At 38.9% G+C, this 19,606-nt stretch overlaps 1 protein-coding gene across 4 annotated transcripts; it reads right to left on the bottom strand.

Annotated features, from left to right (window-relative positions):
- Nucleotides 1–2,761: 2,761 nt before the first annotated feature.
- Nucleotides 2,762–18,519, bottom strand: LOC126823963 (monocarboxylate transporter 14). 4 transcript variants are annotated; one of them, XM_050553034.2, is made up of 9 exons: nt 18,019–18,519; nt 12,168–12,524; nt 11,373–11,833; nt 10,537–10,839; nt 9,184–9,623; nt 8,180–8,285; nt 6,266–6,385; nt 5,459–5,605; nt 2,762–2,989 (listed from the first exon to the last, which is right to left on the bottom strand). In XM_050553034.2, the coding sequence occupies exons 3-9, from the start codon at nt 11,545–11,547 to the stop codon at nt 2,871–2,873; spliced, it is 1,410 nt and encodes a 469-aa protein (XP_050408991.1). In that variant the 5' UTR covers nt 11,548–11,833; nt 12,168–12,524; nt 18,019–18,519; the 3' UTR covers nt 2,762–2,870. The 4 variants fall into 4 exon arrangements, with proteins under 4 accessions (XP_050408991.1, XP_050408990.1, XP_055957985.1 ...); XM_050553033.2 differs by lacking the exon at nt 12,168–12,524; XM_056102010.1 differs by lacking the exon at nt 18,019–18,519 and having other exon boundaries at nt 12,168–12,710.
- Nucleotides 18,520–19,606: the final 1,087 nt, after the last annotated feature.

Raw genomic sequence — 19,606 nt, 5'->3', positions numbered from 1 at the left:
AGCCGGCTAATAGGCGAAATAGAAACAACAATATACATTTTATAAAAAATGTACAATACAATTTTAATTGGCTGTGAAGCTTCCATAAGAATTTTATTTTCAAATTTTGATTTATAGATTTTCTTTTATTTAAACATTTAAGGTTTTAGACGACTAATGAACTAAACATATATGACAATACACATTTTACACAAAATATACAGGCCTAAACAGTAAACACAATTTTACTTATTTCTGAAGTTTGCCAAGAAATTAACTTTTTCAAATCTTGTTGATTTGTATTTTGACAGTTAATATTGTGCAGGTTTTTTTGTTTCACTTTATACGAATGTAATAAACATACACGATGATGTGCAATTTTATTCGTTTCTTGGCATTTCATTTGGTTCACACTTCACCGTAGTCGAACGACCGGAAATCCAGACGTCGGCAGAGAAGTACCTTGTGTTTCCTACTGTTTGAAACGGCCCGTGTCCGGAGCTGTCTGCCAAAGTGATGGAACGAAAAACAAAAGAGTGAGAGTTAGAAATGAGGTTTTACGTCCACTAGACACAAACTAGGTCATTTCGGGACTAACGTATGGTTCAATTTTATTTCAATAATTCGGTTGCGTGTAGGGATCTTTAGTAGTGGGAGGAAAGCGAGAAATAATATTTAGACATGAAATCAGGTTAATATCGAAAATCAATGCACGAAGACAGGCATGCATATCGAAAGGAACTGCGACCTTTGGGATGTAAACATACATTTTAAATTTCATCAAAATCGGACAAAAACTGTGACCTCAAGAGGGTCCATAACCTTCGTATTACATACTTTTACATAGTTGCGTACACGGAACGGCCATTTAGTCGGGCAGTTTCGTTTCTCCCGAAATTCGAACTCAAACTTCAATACGGTGTAACTGTGATATAATTAAAATGTTTTTAAAATTGAATAAAAATTGTGACGTCTGGAGGGTTCACAGGCTAAAACTTTGACTTTTCAAACAACCAGGGGCCATAATCCAGAAGGTTCGGATCTGAAATGCACGAATATCGAAAGGAGCCGAGATCTTTGTGATGTAAACATATTTTTTACAGTTTCATCAAAATAGGATAAATTTAACGCGATGCTCTTGTCGACACCAGAAATTCATTCATTAGATGTATAGGAGACATTCGTGAATTTATTGTCCGAAAGTCGCTTGAATGAGACAGCATATTTCAATGTCCTTTTAAATCTATGAAGCAGAGACCTTTGGTAGGAGCGTGTTTTTAAACCAATTTGAGATGAAAATCTACCATGGACTAGTAAGTTTTGATCTTGTGATTCTTTGATGGGAGACAACTCAAAATATGCAAGGTAAACCGTGTGCTATCCTGTATATTATTTGAAGCAATAAACACGATGGAAATTAAAACGCTCCCATATCAATACGGTAAAGTTGTTAAAATCGTGACTATTGAATGATGTACACCACTGTTTCCAGTTTGGATATTCCGTAGTGATGGTTTCAGCTTACCATTTAACAAAATACAATTTGCATCCGAAAGAGTCGTATGACAACTTCTTTCAACACCTTTTTCAGGAGATGGAGTAAACGGGACAATGTTCGGAGCAATACACTGGTTATTATATTTAATTATGTACTTATATATAAGGCACTGGAAGTTGTAAGGACGCAAGAGGGAAGGGTTCGAAGTGCTATATAATGTACAGGAAGTTGTAAAGACACAATAGGGGAGGGTTCGAAGTGCTATATAATGTACAGGAAGTTGTAAAGACACAATAGGGGAGGGTTCGAAGTGCTATATAATGTACAGGAAGTTGTAAAGACACAATAGGGGAGGGTTCGAAGTGCTATATAATGTACAGGAAGTTGTAAAGACACAAGAGGGAAGGGTTCGAAGTGCTATATAATGTACCGGAAGTTGTAAAGACACAAGAGGGAAGGGGTCGAAGTGCTATAAATGTGCCGGAAGTTGTAAAGATGCAGGAGGGGAGCGCTCAAAGTGCTATATAATGTGCCGGAAGTTGTAAGGACGCAAGAGGGAGGCGCTGAAAGTGCTATATATGGAACTGTAAGTTGTAAAGACGCAAGGGGGAGTGCTCGAAGTGCTATATAATGTGCTATAAGTTATGTAATGTTAGACAAAGATTAGTTATCTATATATAATTTATTAAGGATAGTTCGCAAGGATTGGTTCTTATTGGGGTAATGGTGACACCTGTCATTTTCTGCTCTTAACGTCTGTGTGTGATATCCACGAGATTCATCTAGTCTGCCTATTAATTGGTGCTATTGCTGTAGAAATTTTCGATATTTGAATCACTTCCCGATAATGATGGTGTACGTATTTAATACTCTCCAGAAATTAAAGGCTCGAATTAAGAGAAAGAACTGGGCTTTAACGTCCATTCGACACAAACGATACTAGCATGGTTCGATGTTCTATTACAATATTTTGCTTAGCTGTAGAGGACCAGGAGAAATCCACGAGGTTGGACAAGCGCCGCAACTCCTTGTCACGCATCAGCGCGGAAGTAAATGATAGACCCTATGATACAACGCGCACGCGACCCAACCCCTGTGTTAGAATTAAGTCGGTTAGAAAACATTGGTACTCCAGTTATGACGTATTTGTTGTAAACAAATCCAACCCTACTCCATGTGGCCCCGCCTCTTTCTCCTGCTCCGGGCCTTCTCAACGATAACGATGGAGACATTGCTGATAGATACAACTTTAACGTAGTTCTTTTTTAAATCAGAAAACAAGAATATTCTTTAGAAATAATTTACTTTATGTGAATTGAAATGTTTTTGTACCCCTGTTTCTTTACAAGATTTACTGGCTCTTTGTGACTGTTCGTTCACAGTCAACTTCCGGTTACTGGCTGTTTCTGGTCTTTAGCGCTAGCAACAGAAACAATATGGCGGCTGATCCAAACACACCTGCCGCTACGAAGAAGACGATATTATAAGATTTCGTGACGTCATACACCATACCTAATAATAGAAATGTACAATATATTTTCTTTGGGTGGCAGTTGGCCTACGTAACAATGGCAATAACATAACATGGAGTATAAATACTATTACAATTAAAACCACATTTTTTTTATTTCAATAATTCGCTTGTGCGTAGGGGTCTTTAGCAGTGGGAGGAAATCGGAGGACCTGGAGAAAACTCACGAGGTTGGACAGGCGAACCTACTCCTTGTCACGTACATTCGGGGATTCGAAACCACGGCAGTTGACTCAATGACAGGCTTTATGATACAGCATGCACGTGCTAACCATTCGCCCATCCAACCCCCACATTCTCTTAGAGTTTTGTAAGCAAATAGTGATGAAAATAATGCACAGACGATGTATGTTACAAAGAGACGTCACCTTAAACATACATTATGCCAGAGCTAAATCTGCCTATTGCAGGTATTTCTTTAGGCCTGAAATGTTATCTGAATTATTAATTAGACATATATACGATAGTACCGGTTGTTCCGATTTGTAAAGCATGCACTGCCAGGGACACTGTACATATACTCAGCCAAATTAAAAACTTGACACTGATGAATTTCAACAAATTTAAAGTGTTTCTAACGATAGTAAGTAGTAAGAAGCCTTTATTTTCATAAAATTGTCAAGTCACGTGGATCACGTTACTTTTGAGCATATAAAGATGAAAAACCTGAAAAACACGTGCAAACACAAACTCGTGAGGTCAATCGATGCAAGTTTGCTTAAACTGAACACGAACACGTAACTTGAACTGGAAAAACAAATTAAAATTGTTATTTTCATCTTTGTTAGAAAATGCTGCGCCTTTCAAATGTAGAACGTCTACGTGCTATAGGTAGGCTCTATGCTGGTCAGTCTGTGGTCACTGTTGCAAGAGCCTTTAATTGTTCACGCCAGACAATAATTAATCTTAGAATGAGAGTACTTCAAACTGGAACTATTGCCGACCGCCCAAGGGCGGGAGCGCCACGTGTGACGTCACTCCAGGAAGATCAAGCAATACGATTACGTCATCTTAGAAACAGGTTTGTCACTGCAACCTCCACAATTAGAGAGATGTTTGGTGGAAGGTTAACTGCACAATCTGTTCGAAATCGCTGGCAGGCTGCTGGTCTTCGAGCTCGGTGGCCCTATAATTGACCAATATTGACACCTCTTCATCGCCGTAACCGACTTGTGTGGGCCACAAGACACATAAGATTTACTCAAAAACAGTGGGATTCGGTTGTCTTTAGTGACGAATCTCGATTCACTTTGAGATTTGCCGATGGCAGGGTCCGAGTGTACCGCAGACGAGGTGAACGTTACGCTCAAGTATGCGTCAGAGAAGTTGACCGATTTGGTGGCGGCAGCGTCATGGTTTGGGGTTCTTTTTGTGCACATGGACGTTCTCCTCTTGTTGTTGTCCAAGGGAACTTAAATGCTGTCCAGTACAGGGATCAGATTTTGCAACCTGTTCTTCTTCCGTTTATGCAGAGACATGGGCCTGGACTAACGTTTCAACAAGACAATGCTCGACCCCATACAGCAATTGCTACCCAGAAATGCCGGTGTCCAAGTCCTTGATTGGCCGTCGCTTAGCCCCGACCTTAATCCTATTGAACACATCTGGGACGAACTGGGTCGACGTGTTCGTAAGCAAGTGAATCCACCACTGACGTTGCAGAACCTTCAACGTTGTGTAGCAGTACGAGACGCCAGAGGAGGCCACAACCGTTACTAAACACTTTATTCCGATTGTTCTCCAAGTCTGTGAATTTCATTTTGGGGGGTACTGTGACATCACGAACGTTATCAATGTCAAGGACTTTCGGCAAGACGTATTCTTGCTTTCTGTTGATGTCAAGGTCGTCTGTGCACAACATAACACTAAAATAGTTGCCTTAAACCAAATATTAAAAATCTAGTCCCAAAAATCGAGTGTCAAGTTTTTAATTTGGCTGAGTATATTAACAATAAATAAGTATTGTATCTAGTTAATTATTTACAAATTGTTATTTTTGTGGTATTGCTCGAAAGGTCACAAGGTCGAAAGCTTTCTACTAGTTTAGTGCAGGTAGTATGAAGGAAACAGCCTAGTCTAGGTTGTGCTAGAGGGCAAGTCTAGGTTGTGTTTTAACGAAGCCTGAACAAGATTGTGGATTAGGCAGTGGTATAGTCTGGCCAATGTTTAATGTACCCTGAACAACATTGTGGGTGGGGCCTAGTCGTACAGTCTGGACTATAGATAGACAGCATGTCTTTAGAACAACCAGATATATATAGATAATACTGATAAATTGCAGAAATAAATGTGAGGTCATACATATATTTGCCAACCGTTCTGGGAAATTATATGACGTCATAATTTGTAACCATTGGTTGACGTCTAATTAAAAACAAAAATTTTCTAACGTCATATATTTTTAAAACCACGGGATGGCGTAACGTTAATATGTATTAAAGTTAATTAACCTGCTAAAGGTATTCCGGCAATTTGTCCTACACCGTTAACAAAAAATGTAGCCGCCCATATATAACGTTTTAACGTAATATTTGATACAAGTCGTGATAAAGCTGGATATAGTATACTCATCATAATACCATCCATTGAACCATGCACTACAATAATAATAATAATAATAATAATAAAAATAATAATAATAAATACAATAGTTGTTATATTAAACAGAAATGATGAATGTTGGCCATTGTTTGCGGTCGGCCTTTCAGTGTTTTGACCATTTTGCTATATTAAATTCTGCTCCAATCAATGGACTATAAGCAGTGAGGGGACAGGACAAATGTCGTTCTAGACTACCCTATATTACGTCTTTTAGGTTGACATTGTTTTCTTAATTTGACCAGTAGATCTGGTGTATACACAAAGAAAATACCCCAGTGGATATTACAGGGGGTCGTTAACTCATCTCTGTGTTTATATACAGGCAGTATACACGTATGTAATGGATGTGTATACAACTTTTAACGTTTAAATTTGCTATATTAATTAAAGAATTACTAGATCTTAAATACAAGCAAGCTGCGTCATTCTAATGGAAGTCATATACCCGACCAAGCACATGTAAATCAAAAGGATACGGCTGTGGCTACTGCTTACATTAGACCGTACTTGGTTTTATTTCGTTTCTATTTACGCAACAGTAACAAACAAAGTTTGTCGTCAACTGACCGTCTAACCGGTAACCGGTGGTTAGAGGAAACCAACGGATCAGAACAAAAAAAAGATTTAATCGCAATTAGATGGATGAAGCTACTTACCAAAACAATAGACAGCCACTTGGTAATAAGTTGTAGCATAAATTAAAAGACTACTGGAAATAGACAGAACACAACATCCAGCTGCATACAGATATATCACATACTTTCTTATTTTATCACCTGTAATAACAACAAGCACAATTATTTACTATTTATTATATATACTATTCAAAAAAAGTAGGGGATATTTGATTTTTAAGTGTTATTAAAGTCACCTAATGAAACTGACGAAGAAACAAATGACAAAATGAAATGAAGTTCACATTCATCGATTTATTCCAAATGATCGTTAGACTAAGCAAGGCACAGACTGACCATTATAAGGGTAAAATGATACCCGGGGTCAAACAGCAAAGTTACCACAGCATCACAACCAAGTCAGTAACGGGTAAATCCTCCTCTGTTTGCCAAACAAGCATTGATCCGACGTGGCATACTCCTAATGAGACGTCTAAGGTCATTTTGGTCCAGATTGTCCCATTCCTGTTGCAACGCAGCAGCAAGTTCTTGGACATTGGCAGGACGTTGTTGACGTTGACGTAACCTCTGTCCAAGCATGTCCCAGACATGCTCGATGGTGATGTTCTGTTGTTGGAGGTAACCTGTAACGATCCTGGCCCTGTGACATCTTGCGTTGTCATCCTGGAAGATAAAACGGCGGCCATGACGTCGTGCGAACGGCACAACATGGACTGCCACGATGTTGTCCCGGTAGTACTGGCCTGTAACACGCCCTGCAACAACATGTAAAGCCGTTCTTCCAGCAACAGTGATGCCTCCCCACACCATAACAGAACCACCCCCAAATCGATCATGTCTGATGACGTTAACGTCTTAGAAGCGCTCGTTTCGACGACGCCACACCCTCCTACGTCTGTCCAAAAAATCAACAGTGAACCTTGACTCATCTGAAAACATCACATTGCTCCAGCGTCGATTATCCCAGTGTTGACGATCCCTACACCAACGACGTCTTGCCTGAATGTGATGATCTCTCAAACAAGGGATCACGCGAGGACGTCGGCCTCGAAGGTGACCCTATGCAGTCGATTCCGAATCGTCTGGCCACTCACTCTCACACCAGTGTCTGTTTGAAGACGAGCGCTGATCTGATTTGCTGTGATGACACGATTTCTCAAGGCCAAGGTACGGATAAATCGATCCTGGGCTTGAGTTGTCACCCTTGGTCGACCTGAGCGTGGTCTGTCCTGTACAGATTGTGTATCACGGTATCTGGACCATAGCCTGCTTATGACAGACTGAGAAACATTCATCGTCCGCGCCACAACCGCCTGTGTTGTGCCGATCTGTAGCATGCCAAGGGCACGTAACCTTTCATTTTGGGTAAGCCGACGCATATCAAAATTTGTTTTCTGGTCACTAAAACAATTAAACTGATGTTTCCACCCTGGAATTCAATGCCACAATGACTGTAACATTCAAAGTCAGAGTCGTGCAAATCTTGGGTTGGACCCCCATGATGATCCCAAGCATCACCTGCATTCCATGCGGTAGCTATTGGTGCGTTTGGGCGTCACATGTAACTGGAAATGTTTCTTCTGTTAGGTTCTATAGTGACTTTTTTCGTAGTCATTTGCATATTTTAGTATTATGCCCCCAAAATCAAATATCCCCTACTTTTTTTGAATAGTATATATATCTTATGAAATATCAATGAATATCTGGAAATGAGTTGGAGCATTCAAGAGGCCAAACGGCATGGTATTATCGATTGCTGCTACAATTATAGTTGTATGTATAATTCTTATTACGGATTCGCAGTGGGGTAGATATGGAAATTGACATTGTGATATATTTTAGTTTTCAAAAATGAAAGAAGAAAAAAATACTTTTTTGTAATCATCTTTCCAATGAATAAAAAAGACATGTGAATATTTACATGAAATTTCTTACCCAATATTGAAATAAGAAAACTAAAGATAGCCTCGCCAAGTCCCTCTATTGACATACACAATGCGGCTATTTCCGGGTGAATATTTAAACTATGCATATATTGGATCTAAAATTAAATAATAAATTTAAAAAAATAACAGCACAGAATTTATGAAAACAAGTAGTGTTATTGGTTGCTCTAGAGTAAAATGAGAAAGCACCCTCAATGCGTCATAAACTGCATTAGTAGGTTTATATAATATGGGCATGTAATTAGCTTTTGTTGCAAGCTATTTGGTACATTCTTCCATTTTTAATTAAAATCAAAGTGTATGTCAACATGTGCATTTTAAATAAAATTACCTATTTTAGTGCGAAATCAGGATGGGGGATACGTGTTGTATTTTTTAATGCGGGGGTAGGCATGAGGGGCGATGACATTTAGCATGCATGAGGGAGATCAGCATTCACGACTGTCTCTTAATAGTAAGTGCAGGTGGAACGCACTACACGCGGGCCTGTAATGATACAGCCTTCACTACACGCGGGCCTGTAATGATACAGCCTTCACTACACATGGGCCTGTAATGATACAGCCTTCACTACACATGGGCCTGTAATGATACAGCCTTCACTCAAGATGAAAAAAAACAATGATTTACAAGAAAGATGTAACAGAAATATTGTGACCGACCTTGTCGCTGGTCGTCTTTAAAATGTCGATAATCTGTCAGTGAGATTGGCACACATGAAAAGCGTGTTGCGGAGGGATTGGCACACATGCGATTAGCACACGAAAAAATACTCACGCTCCTCTTCTGTTTGGGGAGAGCATCGTGAATTGTACTATATGGGAACATTCGGAAATGTCCGTAGTTGCCAACTTTATGTTCAAATCAGTCGTTTAGAATTTGTACTGATTTGAGCGGCTTGTGATACCTTGTTTTAATTGGCATATATCAGTAAAAAGTAGACAGCACATAAATTTGCGGAGTATGCCTGGTTTGTGAAATGAATTTACTTACAAAGTGGACTTTTGGTATATAAATCGAGAAAGATAAAAGAAAGATGGCGAATATCCAGATTGTGACAGCGTACAGTAAATACCACGAACAGCGCCATTCATCCGGCCCCTCCATCGTATTATTTAATGACATCACCCCGCGTGTTTCATCCTGTTTGTCAGTGACGTCATCTTTGATTGATGTCTTTTCGTCCATTACGTCATTATTTATAGCTCCCACGTCACTACTTTTTTCGTCAACATTTTTGTGAGTTTTATCGGTGTCTATTATCGTTTCCTCGTCTAAACTGTGGAAATCTGACGGTTTGTTATCTCTAATAAATAAACTACAGAATAAACCAATAACCAGTATTGCTAGAGAGAAGATCTTCATCGTATCACGCCACGTGTGAATCTCCACTGCGTCAAAATACGCGGCTATAGGATTCATTATAAACGAACCTGAAAAAATACGAAGCACAATAATTTTATAAAGCATGTTCACTGCTAAACAAGCCTGACCTTCACAGGGAGAGGGGCGTTGCATAGGTTTAGCCTGTTCCCCAACACTGAATAAAGTATTGTTTTAAACCATCTCTCACGTCTACAAAAATGTATTATTTTAATTGTGAAGACTGTAAGAAACCACATCCTCCATACGAATTGGCTGACATGCACGAATAAAAATGGGCTGACATTATTACTTGGTTTGTTTAAGAAATATCGACGTGGAGGGGAGAAATCAACCTAAACGTTAAATGCCCAGAATCCATATTAGAAATGAAATGAAATGAAATGAAATGGGGTTTAACGTCCGACTGTTCTGCTCCTAAACTGGGCTAATGAAGACGGGCATACGCCATACAGTGTGCTATGAGGGAAATTTTTCCCGGGCAGCGGCACTATCGCCTACTCTTATATCGAATTCCAACTGTCAAGGGATCTTTTACGTGAAGGTCAATATGTACACGGGACCTCGGTTTTTTTCCCATCCGAACGACTAGACAGCTGTCCTTGTCAGGCCCTCCGCCCTGCATCACTGACAAGGGGGAATCACGCCGGGAAATCTGGATGAACTTTCTCGGCCAATGCAGGGATCGAACACCCGACCTCCCGGCTAGCGAGCCCATATTAGAATTGATCATTTTGATCTTGTATGGTTTTTAATTCAACCTTTATTCGTTCACGCTATAAAATATATTTAAATACAAAATGGTGTAAGGTTAAGCAAATGCCTATTATATTATCTAACTAATGCTAATGGCCACTATTCGCGTTTCCTTTATCTATGTGAACCCTTAAATTATACGTGGTATCAGGTGTTCTAGATAATCTTTAATTTTCCCGCCAGTCGAACAAATTGTATTCTACGTACCCAATGGAGCTCCGACGTTCATGATACTGGTTGCTAGGAGGTGGTAACGATGGGATGGCGGGAAATGGTATTCTATCAGGCTGTATGGAGAATTCATAACGAGGCTGGATCCAATACCAAACGCTATACAATAAGTCAAGAACATCCAGCCGATGTGTTGGAAGTAGGAAGATATAAAGAGACCGGATGAACAAAGCAACACACCAGATAAGAAGAGAATAAATGAGGATATGAATCGCTGTAGAATGACGGTGACCCAACAAAATATCCTGTTTAATCCTAGAGCTAGAGCCCCTACCCATGCTGCAAATATAAACACAGAAATCATTAATATTTATAAAATATAAACACGGAAATCATCAACAATGTATCATACATACAGATATCGGTCATAAACGCAAAAATCATCAACAAATAAAAAATAATTGTTGATTTGGTTAATGTCAGACGCGTTATTTAATCAAATAAATCCTCTCTTTGTGTTACTCAACACAACCACATCATCCTCTTTAGCCAAAATATAAACACAGGCACCATCAACGCAACTCTTTAATAATCAAAACACAGACACTATCAAAACAACCAAGCCAGTCTCTTCAGTCAAAACAGACACCATCAACACAGACACTATCAACACAGACACTATCAACAAATATAGACTCAGAAAACACCTCTACCTCTCACAAAATTAACAAATAAAACACTGTCCTAAAATAAAAAAAAATCTGATGCCTTACACAAATAAAATTAACACCCTTATTGTTTGACCAAGACACCGACGTCACCCCCTTTAGATAATGAACACAAGCAGGTAGAATCAATAAATAACTACTTACCTAAAAGTTGAACACAGTCATTCGGACAAAATTCCTCGTTCAGTTGTTCCAGAAAAATTCCGAAACTTTGTACGAGTCCGGCTACTGGTATATAAACTAATATTGTTATTAAAACTAATATATATGGATATATCGAATCAGGTATGCAGTGTTCACATTTTCTGAAACACCTCATTCTGAAGTTGGAGGAATGTCTTTTCCTCTTTAACTGGTCATCATTACACTGGTCATTTGTTATTTAGTAAAATAATCGAATCGTTGTTCACACTTTCTGGTCACACATCACTGTAATTATTAAACATTTTTAAATATGATTTTAAACCATTACGTAAGCTGGAAAGTCATCGGTAATCCTACAATAATCTTCTGTTGGTTAGAAAATGTTGCGGGTTATAAACGTTACATTCCTGTGTGGTCACACATCATATTGTTAAACGTTTGATTTTGAACAATTACGTAAGCTGAAAACACGAACAATTGAAGAAAGTCACCAATAGGCATACAATTGGTTAAAAAAACAAATTATTGGTTACATGACTGTCACACATCACACTGTTAAACGTTTTATAATATTATTTTAAAGTATTCCATTAGCTTGAATTTCGATCGATCAATTTAATTAAAATCATAAATGGGAAAACAATAATATTCTGATTGTTTAAACGCCTCTGGTTATAAAAGCTATATCATATATTACCGTATAATTATTAAAAATATTCGAATATTGTTTTAAACAATTACGCTAGCTGGAATGACAATAAATTTAAACAGAATCATCAATAAACGCACAATAACCTGGTTCTGTAATTCAACATCACGGTATTGTATTCTACAAATTTAACATCCTGCATTTCAAGAAGGTCGTCAAACGGCAACCACTAATCGTCACAGTGTCAGACAGTTGTGTGTGATTAAACTCCACTATTCTCCATAACTGTTAGTTGAGGTAGATCAGGTACTTGTTTCGTCTTTGATTGGCATTTAGTAATTGAATATATTAACACAGGGTACAATTTTATAGATACACAATTACTGAGTTTAATACTAAGTGACATTTCGACGAGGATACCTCTCATCTTTATCAAGGTACGTCTTGACGAACACACGACTTGATTAATTTCATAGGTTGCTCTCCCGTTACAAGATTGTTAACTGAAACTCAATGATATATTTATTGTGACATAGAACAAGGAACCAATCCATACCTTGACACTTGGATAAAATCACTGTCTTTCCCTGTGACACATCAAGAATTGAGTGTTAACAATTCTATGTGTTAAACGTAGAATAGAGTTATAAATATTTAATAGTTTTATGGTAAAACGTCATTTTAGATTTGAATAAATCAACCTTATCTAAACTAAACAACTATGATCGACTAACAGATTGTAACACGCTTGAAAATGAAATGAAAATATGTTTAACGTCTTATACAGTGTGCCTAAGGGAAATTTTGCCCGGTTCCTAGAAAATTCTTAAAAGTAAGCACAAAGTTATGCTTCACTCTTTCTTACGTAAGAAAATTTATAAAATACAGTGTCTAGAAAATTCGCAAGACCGTTCTTACGTGAGCACAAGTCAAGTATGAGTCTAAGCACATTGTGACTGGTAAACTGAGACCTACGATGCTCTCTCTAACGTCATAAAAACAATTTTGGTATGCGAATAACGCCATAAACTGATCGCTGCATAGAGTTATAAATAGGTCAATGACATTAACTTCCCGGCAAATGGTCGATTTTTATGCATTTGACATGTCCCCTATACACATGTAAAAAACGAAAGCACATGCAAACAGACGAAATAATTGTGAGAACGTCTGATCTTAAAGGGGCTAAGTCTCTAACTGAGTCTAACTCAATATCATTCAAAATCTTCGACATTGAAAACACGATTTATTTGCCGGTTTAAAGTAGCTAAGTCCGTAACTCAATATCATCCAAAATCTTCGACATTGAACACGCGAATTTTTTGGCAATTTAAATCAGCATCGGTGATGTGATCTTACCTGGAAAAGGTGGGCTTCTGATATCCAATATTTAAGACAAAATAAACATTTTACCATAGGTACACGAATCATAATGCGTACCATAATGCGTTTCAGCACCGTTTGTAACAAGGTGCTCAAAGAATAAGGCTAGACATATTCCACAAGTCATGTCAAACATGATATCATGTTCTTATTTGGAGAGCATGCGAAATAAATAATATCGGTGTTGACTGGAATAACCAGACGCTAGAAACTGACTTGCGGTTGAGACTTCTGACGTATTTCGCCGAACAGAACTGATGACAATTCGCAGTAAAACGGACACGATTGAATGTAAAACAGTTTATATATATTCATATTACATTATTATATGTGTTGCGACCCATTTTTGCCAATTTCTAGGTCCAAAATATTAGCGACTTAGCTCCTTTAAAGTAGACTGTGTTTTTGTGTTGTTTACTAATTTGTAAATAAATAAAATGGTTTCAGGGTAGAAGCGAAATTTTCTATAGTAATAGCATTCTTCCCGAGAATATGTTTCTAATGGATTTTCTCTGTCATTCAATTGTCTCTTTGGTATCAAAAGATGTAGGAAATGCCGTCGAATAACTCTACGGTCAGCCATCTTGTTTGAAGCAGAAACAGGCTTAAGGTTGGTAAGCAAGCCGTATACCTTGCTAGGGACAATCCTTAGATTGACAATGTTTAAGATCGAAGTTGTGCTTAAGTTTTTTTTGGGAATACATAATAACGTGCTTGTGCTTACACTGACGTCTTCTTAAAATCTAAGCTTAAGAACGTTCTTAAGTATTTTTCTGGGTGCAGAAAATAAGATAAGTATACCTGAATGCAAAGTCTACTTAAAATCTAAGCACTTTACTTCCGGTTGAAACGGCTGGTAAGGAAACATTGAAGCCGAGTCAAACCGGGTACCGGATCGAACCGTCATCATGAATATTCATTCTGTTTATGGGGACCTATTGTGAAATGGACGCGTTTAATATACGCCAGGGGGGTAACTAAAAATAATTGGAATTGTGCCCACTCAGCATTTGGATCTCCACGTATAAGTGTTTAGTAAGTGTGTCATATTGTCTAGTTTTCCAAGTGTGTCATATTGTCTGGTTGTCCGATTGATCTGACCTTTTGATTGTCATTTATTAAAACCATCTTATATACTAGAAATAGACACGATGTCATAGCTGCCATCTTAAATTGCCACAAATAGAATCACACCAACAGGTTTTCATTAATTTGGCTAAAGACGTTTTTTATATCTTTCTGTTAACTACGGTGTTTTATGAAAATGGAATTATCATTGTTATTTTGGGATAATCATTTCTCACTGGTCTCAGACCATCTTAACCTACAGTCAATACAGTAAGTCATTTAAGCAGGAATAATACTATTGATAATACTAATGATAAGAATGAGAAGTTGTCTCCGGTCTTCTGTGAGGATTATCTCTATATGTATCGGATTAGAGACAAGCAATATATGATATTTAGTTATACACTGTACGACAACAGTTGTCGATTATTACACAAATATATAACAAGTCTATACTTAAAGCAACCGAGATGGCGATTCAAATGAGTCGTTCAAGTCCTTAAATTGTACAGCGAATTTATAAACTATAGCTTCTATGTATCTCAGCGATTATCGTTAATTTAACTAACGATCCAGTTTCAACCAATAAAATCATTTCAACCAGAAAGATGTTATCCATAGCGTCTCTCTTTTATGACTCAGATTAATATACCTGACACTGACACTGGCACTGGCACGCTGACCAGGAGGTCCCAGGTTCTATCCCGCTTTGAGGGGGAGGGGGGAGAACGCTTTAACATGTACGCGCTAGATCACAAGGTCTGTCATTGAGTCAAGTTGCGTGGTTTCAATTCCCCGCTTGTACGTGACATGGAGTAGGGTCGCCTGTCCAACCTCGCGGGTTTTCTCCGGGTCCTCTGGTTTACTCCCACAGATATACTATTCAAAAAAAGTAGGGGATATTTGATTTTTAAGTGTTATTAAAGTCACCTAATGAAACTGACGAAGAAACAAATGACAAAATGAAATGAAGTTCACATTCATCGATTTATTCCAAATGACTAAGTAAGGCACAGACTGACCATTATAAGGGTAAAATGATACCCGGGGTCACGGGTAAATCCTCCTCTGTTTGCCAAACAAGCATTGATCCGACGTGGCATACTCCTAATGAGACGTCTAAGGTCGTTTTGGTCCAGATTGTCCCATTCCTGTTGCAACGCAGCAGCAAGTTCTTGGACATTGGCAGGACGTTGTTGACGTTGACGTAACCTCTGTCCAAGCATGTCCCAGACATGCTCGATGGGGGAGAGGTCGGGACTCAGTGCTGGCCAAGGTAATGTGGTGATGTTCTGTTGTTGGAGGTAACCTGTAACGATCCTGGCCCTGTGACATCTTGCGTTGTCATCCTGGAAGATGAAACGGCGGCCATGACGTCGTGCGAACGACACAACATGGACTGCCAAGATGTTGTCCCGGTAGTACTGGCCTGTAACACGCCCTGCAACAACATGTAAAGCCGTTCTTCCAGCAACAGTGATGCCTCCCCACACCATAACAGAACCACCCCCAAATCGATCATGTCTGATGACGTTAACGTCTTGGAAGCGCTCGTTTCGACGACGCCACACCCTTCTACGTCTGTCCAAAAAATCAACAGTGAACCTTGACTCATCTGAAAACATCACATTGCTCCAGCGTCGATTATCCCAGTGTTGACGATCCCTACACCAACGACGTCTTGCCTGAATGTGATGATCTCTCAAACAAGGGATCACGTGAGGACGTCGGGCGCGAAGGTGACCCCTATGCAGTCGATTCCGAATCGTCTGGCCACTCACTCTCACATCAGTGTCTGTTTGAAGACGAGCGCTGATCTGATTTGCTGTGATGACGCGATTTCTCAAGGCCAAGGTACGGATAAATCGATCCTGGGCTTGAGTTGTCGCCCTTGGTCGACCTGGGCGTGGTCTGTCCTGTACAGATTGTGTATCACGGTATCTGGACCATAGCCTGCTTATGACAGACTGAGAAACATTCATCGTCCGCGCCACAACCGCCTGTGTTGTGCCGATCTGTAGCATGCCAAGGGCACGTAACCTTTCATTTTGGGTAAGCCGACGCATATCAAAATTTGTTTTCTGGTCACTAAAACAATTAAACTGATGTTTCCACCCTGGAATTCAATGCCACAATGACTGTAACATTCAAAGTCAGAGTCGTGCAAATCTTGGGTTGGACCCCCATGATGATCCCAAGCATCACCTGCATTCCACGCGGTAGCTATTGGTGCGTTTGGGCGTCACATGTAACTTGAAATGTTTCTTCTGTTAGGTTCTATAGTGACTTTTTTCGTAGTCATTTGCATATTTTAGTATTATGCCCCCAAAATCAAATATCCCCTACTTTTTTTGAATAGTATATATAAGACGACAAGCGAATTATTGAACTAAATTTACCGTATGTTAGTCCCAAGATGTTTTCTCCGGGTCCTCCGGTTTCCTCTCACTTCTAAAGATCCCTACGTGCAAGTAAAATATTGGCGAGAAAAAGCATTAGTAAACTAGTGGTCATGGATATCATGGTGTTGGTCTAAACAGTATCTTCAGAAGTTTTCTGTCCAGTTTTCCAGTGTCACTGTCAGTAGTGCAGGCGGGGGGGTTGTACAAGCGATCCTACTCCTTGTCACGTAAGAACGGGGAATCCAACCCACGCCCTTTTGCGCAATGACAGACCTTATGAGCTCATGCGCACGCGTTAAACCATCCGAGGAAAGTCAGAAGGTTAAACACCATTTCATTTCATGCTATTTAGTTTAATGCTGTTTAATGGACCTACCTTGATAGACTAGATTTTTTCCTATGACGTGTTATCATCACTGTTTTAATACAATATATTGTATTCACGCCGGATATATTAAAATCGATTTTATATTTATTTTATTACAGTTATAAATGTTATATTAAACTAATGTATAATTTAAAGTGATGGCAATATAGTTTAAGTTTAAATAAATATCATATGGAAATAAAGAAACGCACAGTGACATTTCGTCGTCGGTATAGTCTCGCTCTACCATCGCCACGTTGTAACAGGAACCACGAATCGTCGCTGAACAAAACCGAGAATGATTTTGAAACCGAGAATCCCGAGATTTTAAAGGCCTTAGATTTGGGTTTTATGCGAAAAGCTTGCGGAGTTGTTAAATTCGTGTGTCTTGCTGCAATCAAGTGAAAACAAATTTCGGCAAAAAGTATGACCAGTCAGAATTAGTGACCCTACATTTAAAACCAATAATGAATTTTCGTTCAAATATAGAAAAATGATGAAAAATGGACTGTGCGTTTCTTTGTTTTGAAGAAGACAAAGAAGTCCGAACTAATAATAACAAAACCCCAGAACAATTCAGTGACAAAATGTAGGAGGTATGCGCAATTGGAGCTCTCTCCTATCGGTCGGAGTTTAGGGGTCCGGGGGTCCTCCCCCCCCCCCCCCGAGAAGGTTTTTGAAATTTCGACATGAATTGATGGTCGGTGGAGTGCATCCTGGGCGGGAAATCATATACTAGTTCGAAGGTGGCCCCATGTGCCATGGGTAACTACTTACCAATGCGATTCCGATTAACAATGTGATTCCAGTTACCAATGCGATTCCAGTTACCAATACGATCTGATTCTAGTTACCAGTACTATCTGATACGGTCTGTATCCAGTTACCGATACGATGTGATTCTAATTACCAGTACGATGTGATTCTAGTTACCAATAAGATCTGTATCCAGTTACCAATAAGATCTGTATCCAGTTACGATGTGATTCCAGTTACCAATACGATCTTATTCTAGTTACCGATACGATCTGTATCCAGTTACCGATACGATCTGTATCCGGTTACCAATACGATCTGTATCCAGTTACCAATACGATGTGTATCCAGTTACCAATACGATGTGATTCTAGTTACCAATTCGATCCCATTCCAGATACTGATGCCTTTTTATCAATACGGTACCATCTAGTTACATTACCCAATAGAGTGTGTTCCAAGATCACATTGCGTTAGCGTTCTTGCAGTGAATAGATATCACACCATTTTTATTAAATCTAATAGTCATTATCAGAACCATGTATGTACATATATATTTAATCAATGGATCTATTAGTCACCATCTGAAACATGTATAATACAGTCAATTATTGAATGAAATAACATTCACATTCCTTTCGTGACGTATTTATTGATCTTGTTTATTATTTACTAAGAATTTATGAGTTTTCTTAGTGGTGAAATATTTCTGCTGTAATTCAGAAACCTGCACCAGTTGGTGGTCGATATTAAAGGCCCAATACCACTCTTGTTGTAACTGAATAATATGTCCCAATCTTTATTCTGGTCAACAAATTGTACTATTTTACAATATTCCAATTAATTGATGATACAAATTTCATCTTAACACACCTAATTTAAAAAAAATTGGAAAAATTCAACTAAATGATTTGAAAAGCCTTACGTAAAGCTTTTCAAATGTGACTTGGATCTAAAAATATTTTTGAACCCTTTGGACAAGTAAAATAGGATTTAATGGAAAATTTACACAACAGGTGGGACACGAACACATCTAGTACTTAGAATAAGGCTATTTTTTATTTTCTGGAGCTGTCAAGCCAGCAAGAGTGTTATTGTCCCTTTAAAGAGATCGATAGCGGCACCAAAATGTCTATCGCGAACGTTGCTCACCAAGTCGGAAAAATTCGGTATTAAAGGAGTAGATATCGGCACCAAGATTTCTATTGCGAAAGTTGTTCACGAAGTTAGTGCCGCTGTACGGGCAAAATTCGCCTCATAGCACACTGTATGGCGGGCGCCCGTCTTCAATAGCCCAGTTCGGAGCAAAACAGTAGGACGTTAAAGAGAGGGAGAGAGAGAGTTTATCTAGGTCATTTCGGGACTAACATGGTTCAATTTTATTTCAACGATTCGCTTTGACCCGAGGAAAACCCAATAGATAACAAGGCGTAGGGTCAACCGTCCAACCTCGTGGCCTTTCTGTGGGTCCTTCGGTTTCCTGCTAGCTAAAAGACCTTTACGCGAAAACGAAATGAAATGAAATAGGGTTTAACGCTCTACTGTTCTGATCCGATTTGGCTAATGAAGGCGGACATCCGCCATGCAGTCTGCTATGAGGGAAAGTTTT

This window comes from Patella vulgata, chromosome 6 (genome assembly GCF_932274485.2).
Source record: "Patella vulgata chromosome 6, xgPatVulg1.2, whole genome shotgun sequence".
NCBI lineage: Eukaryota > Metazoa > Mollusca > Gastropoda > Patellidae > Patella > Patella vulgata.
Note: the sequence above shows the minus strand (reverse complement) of the source record. Positions and strands in the feature narration are given on the sequence as shown.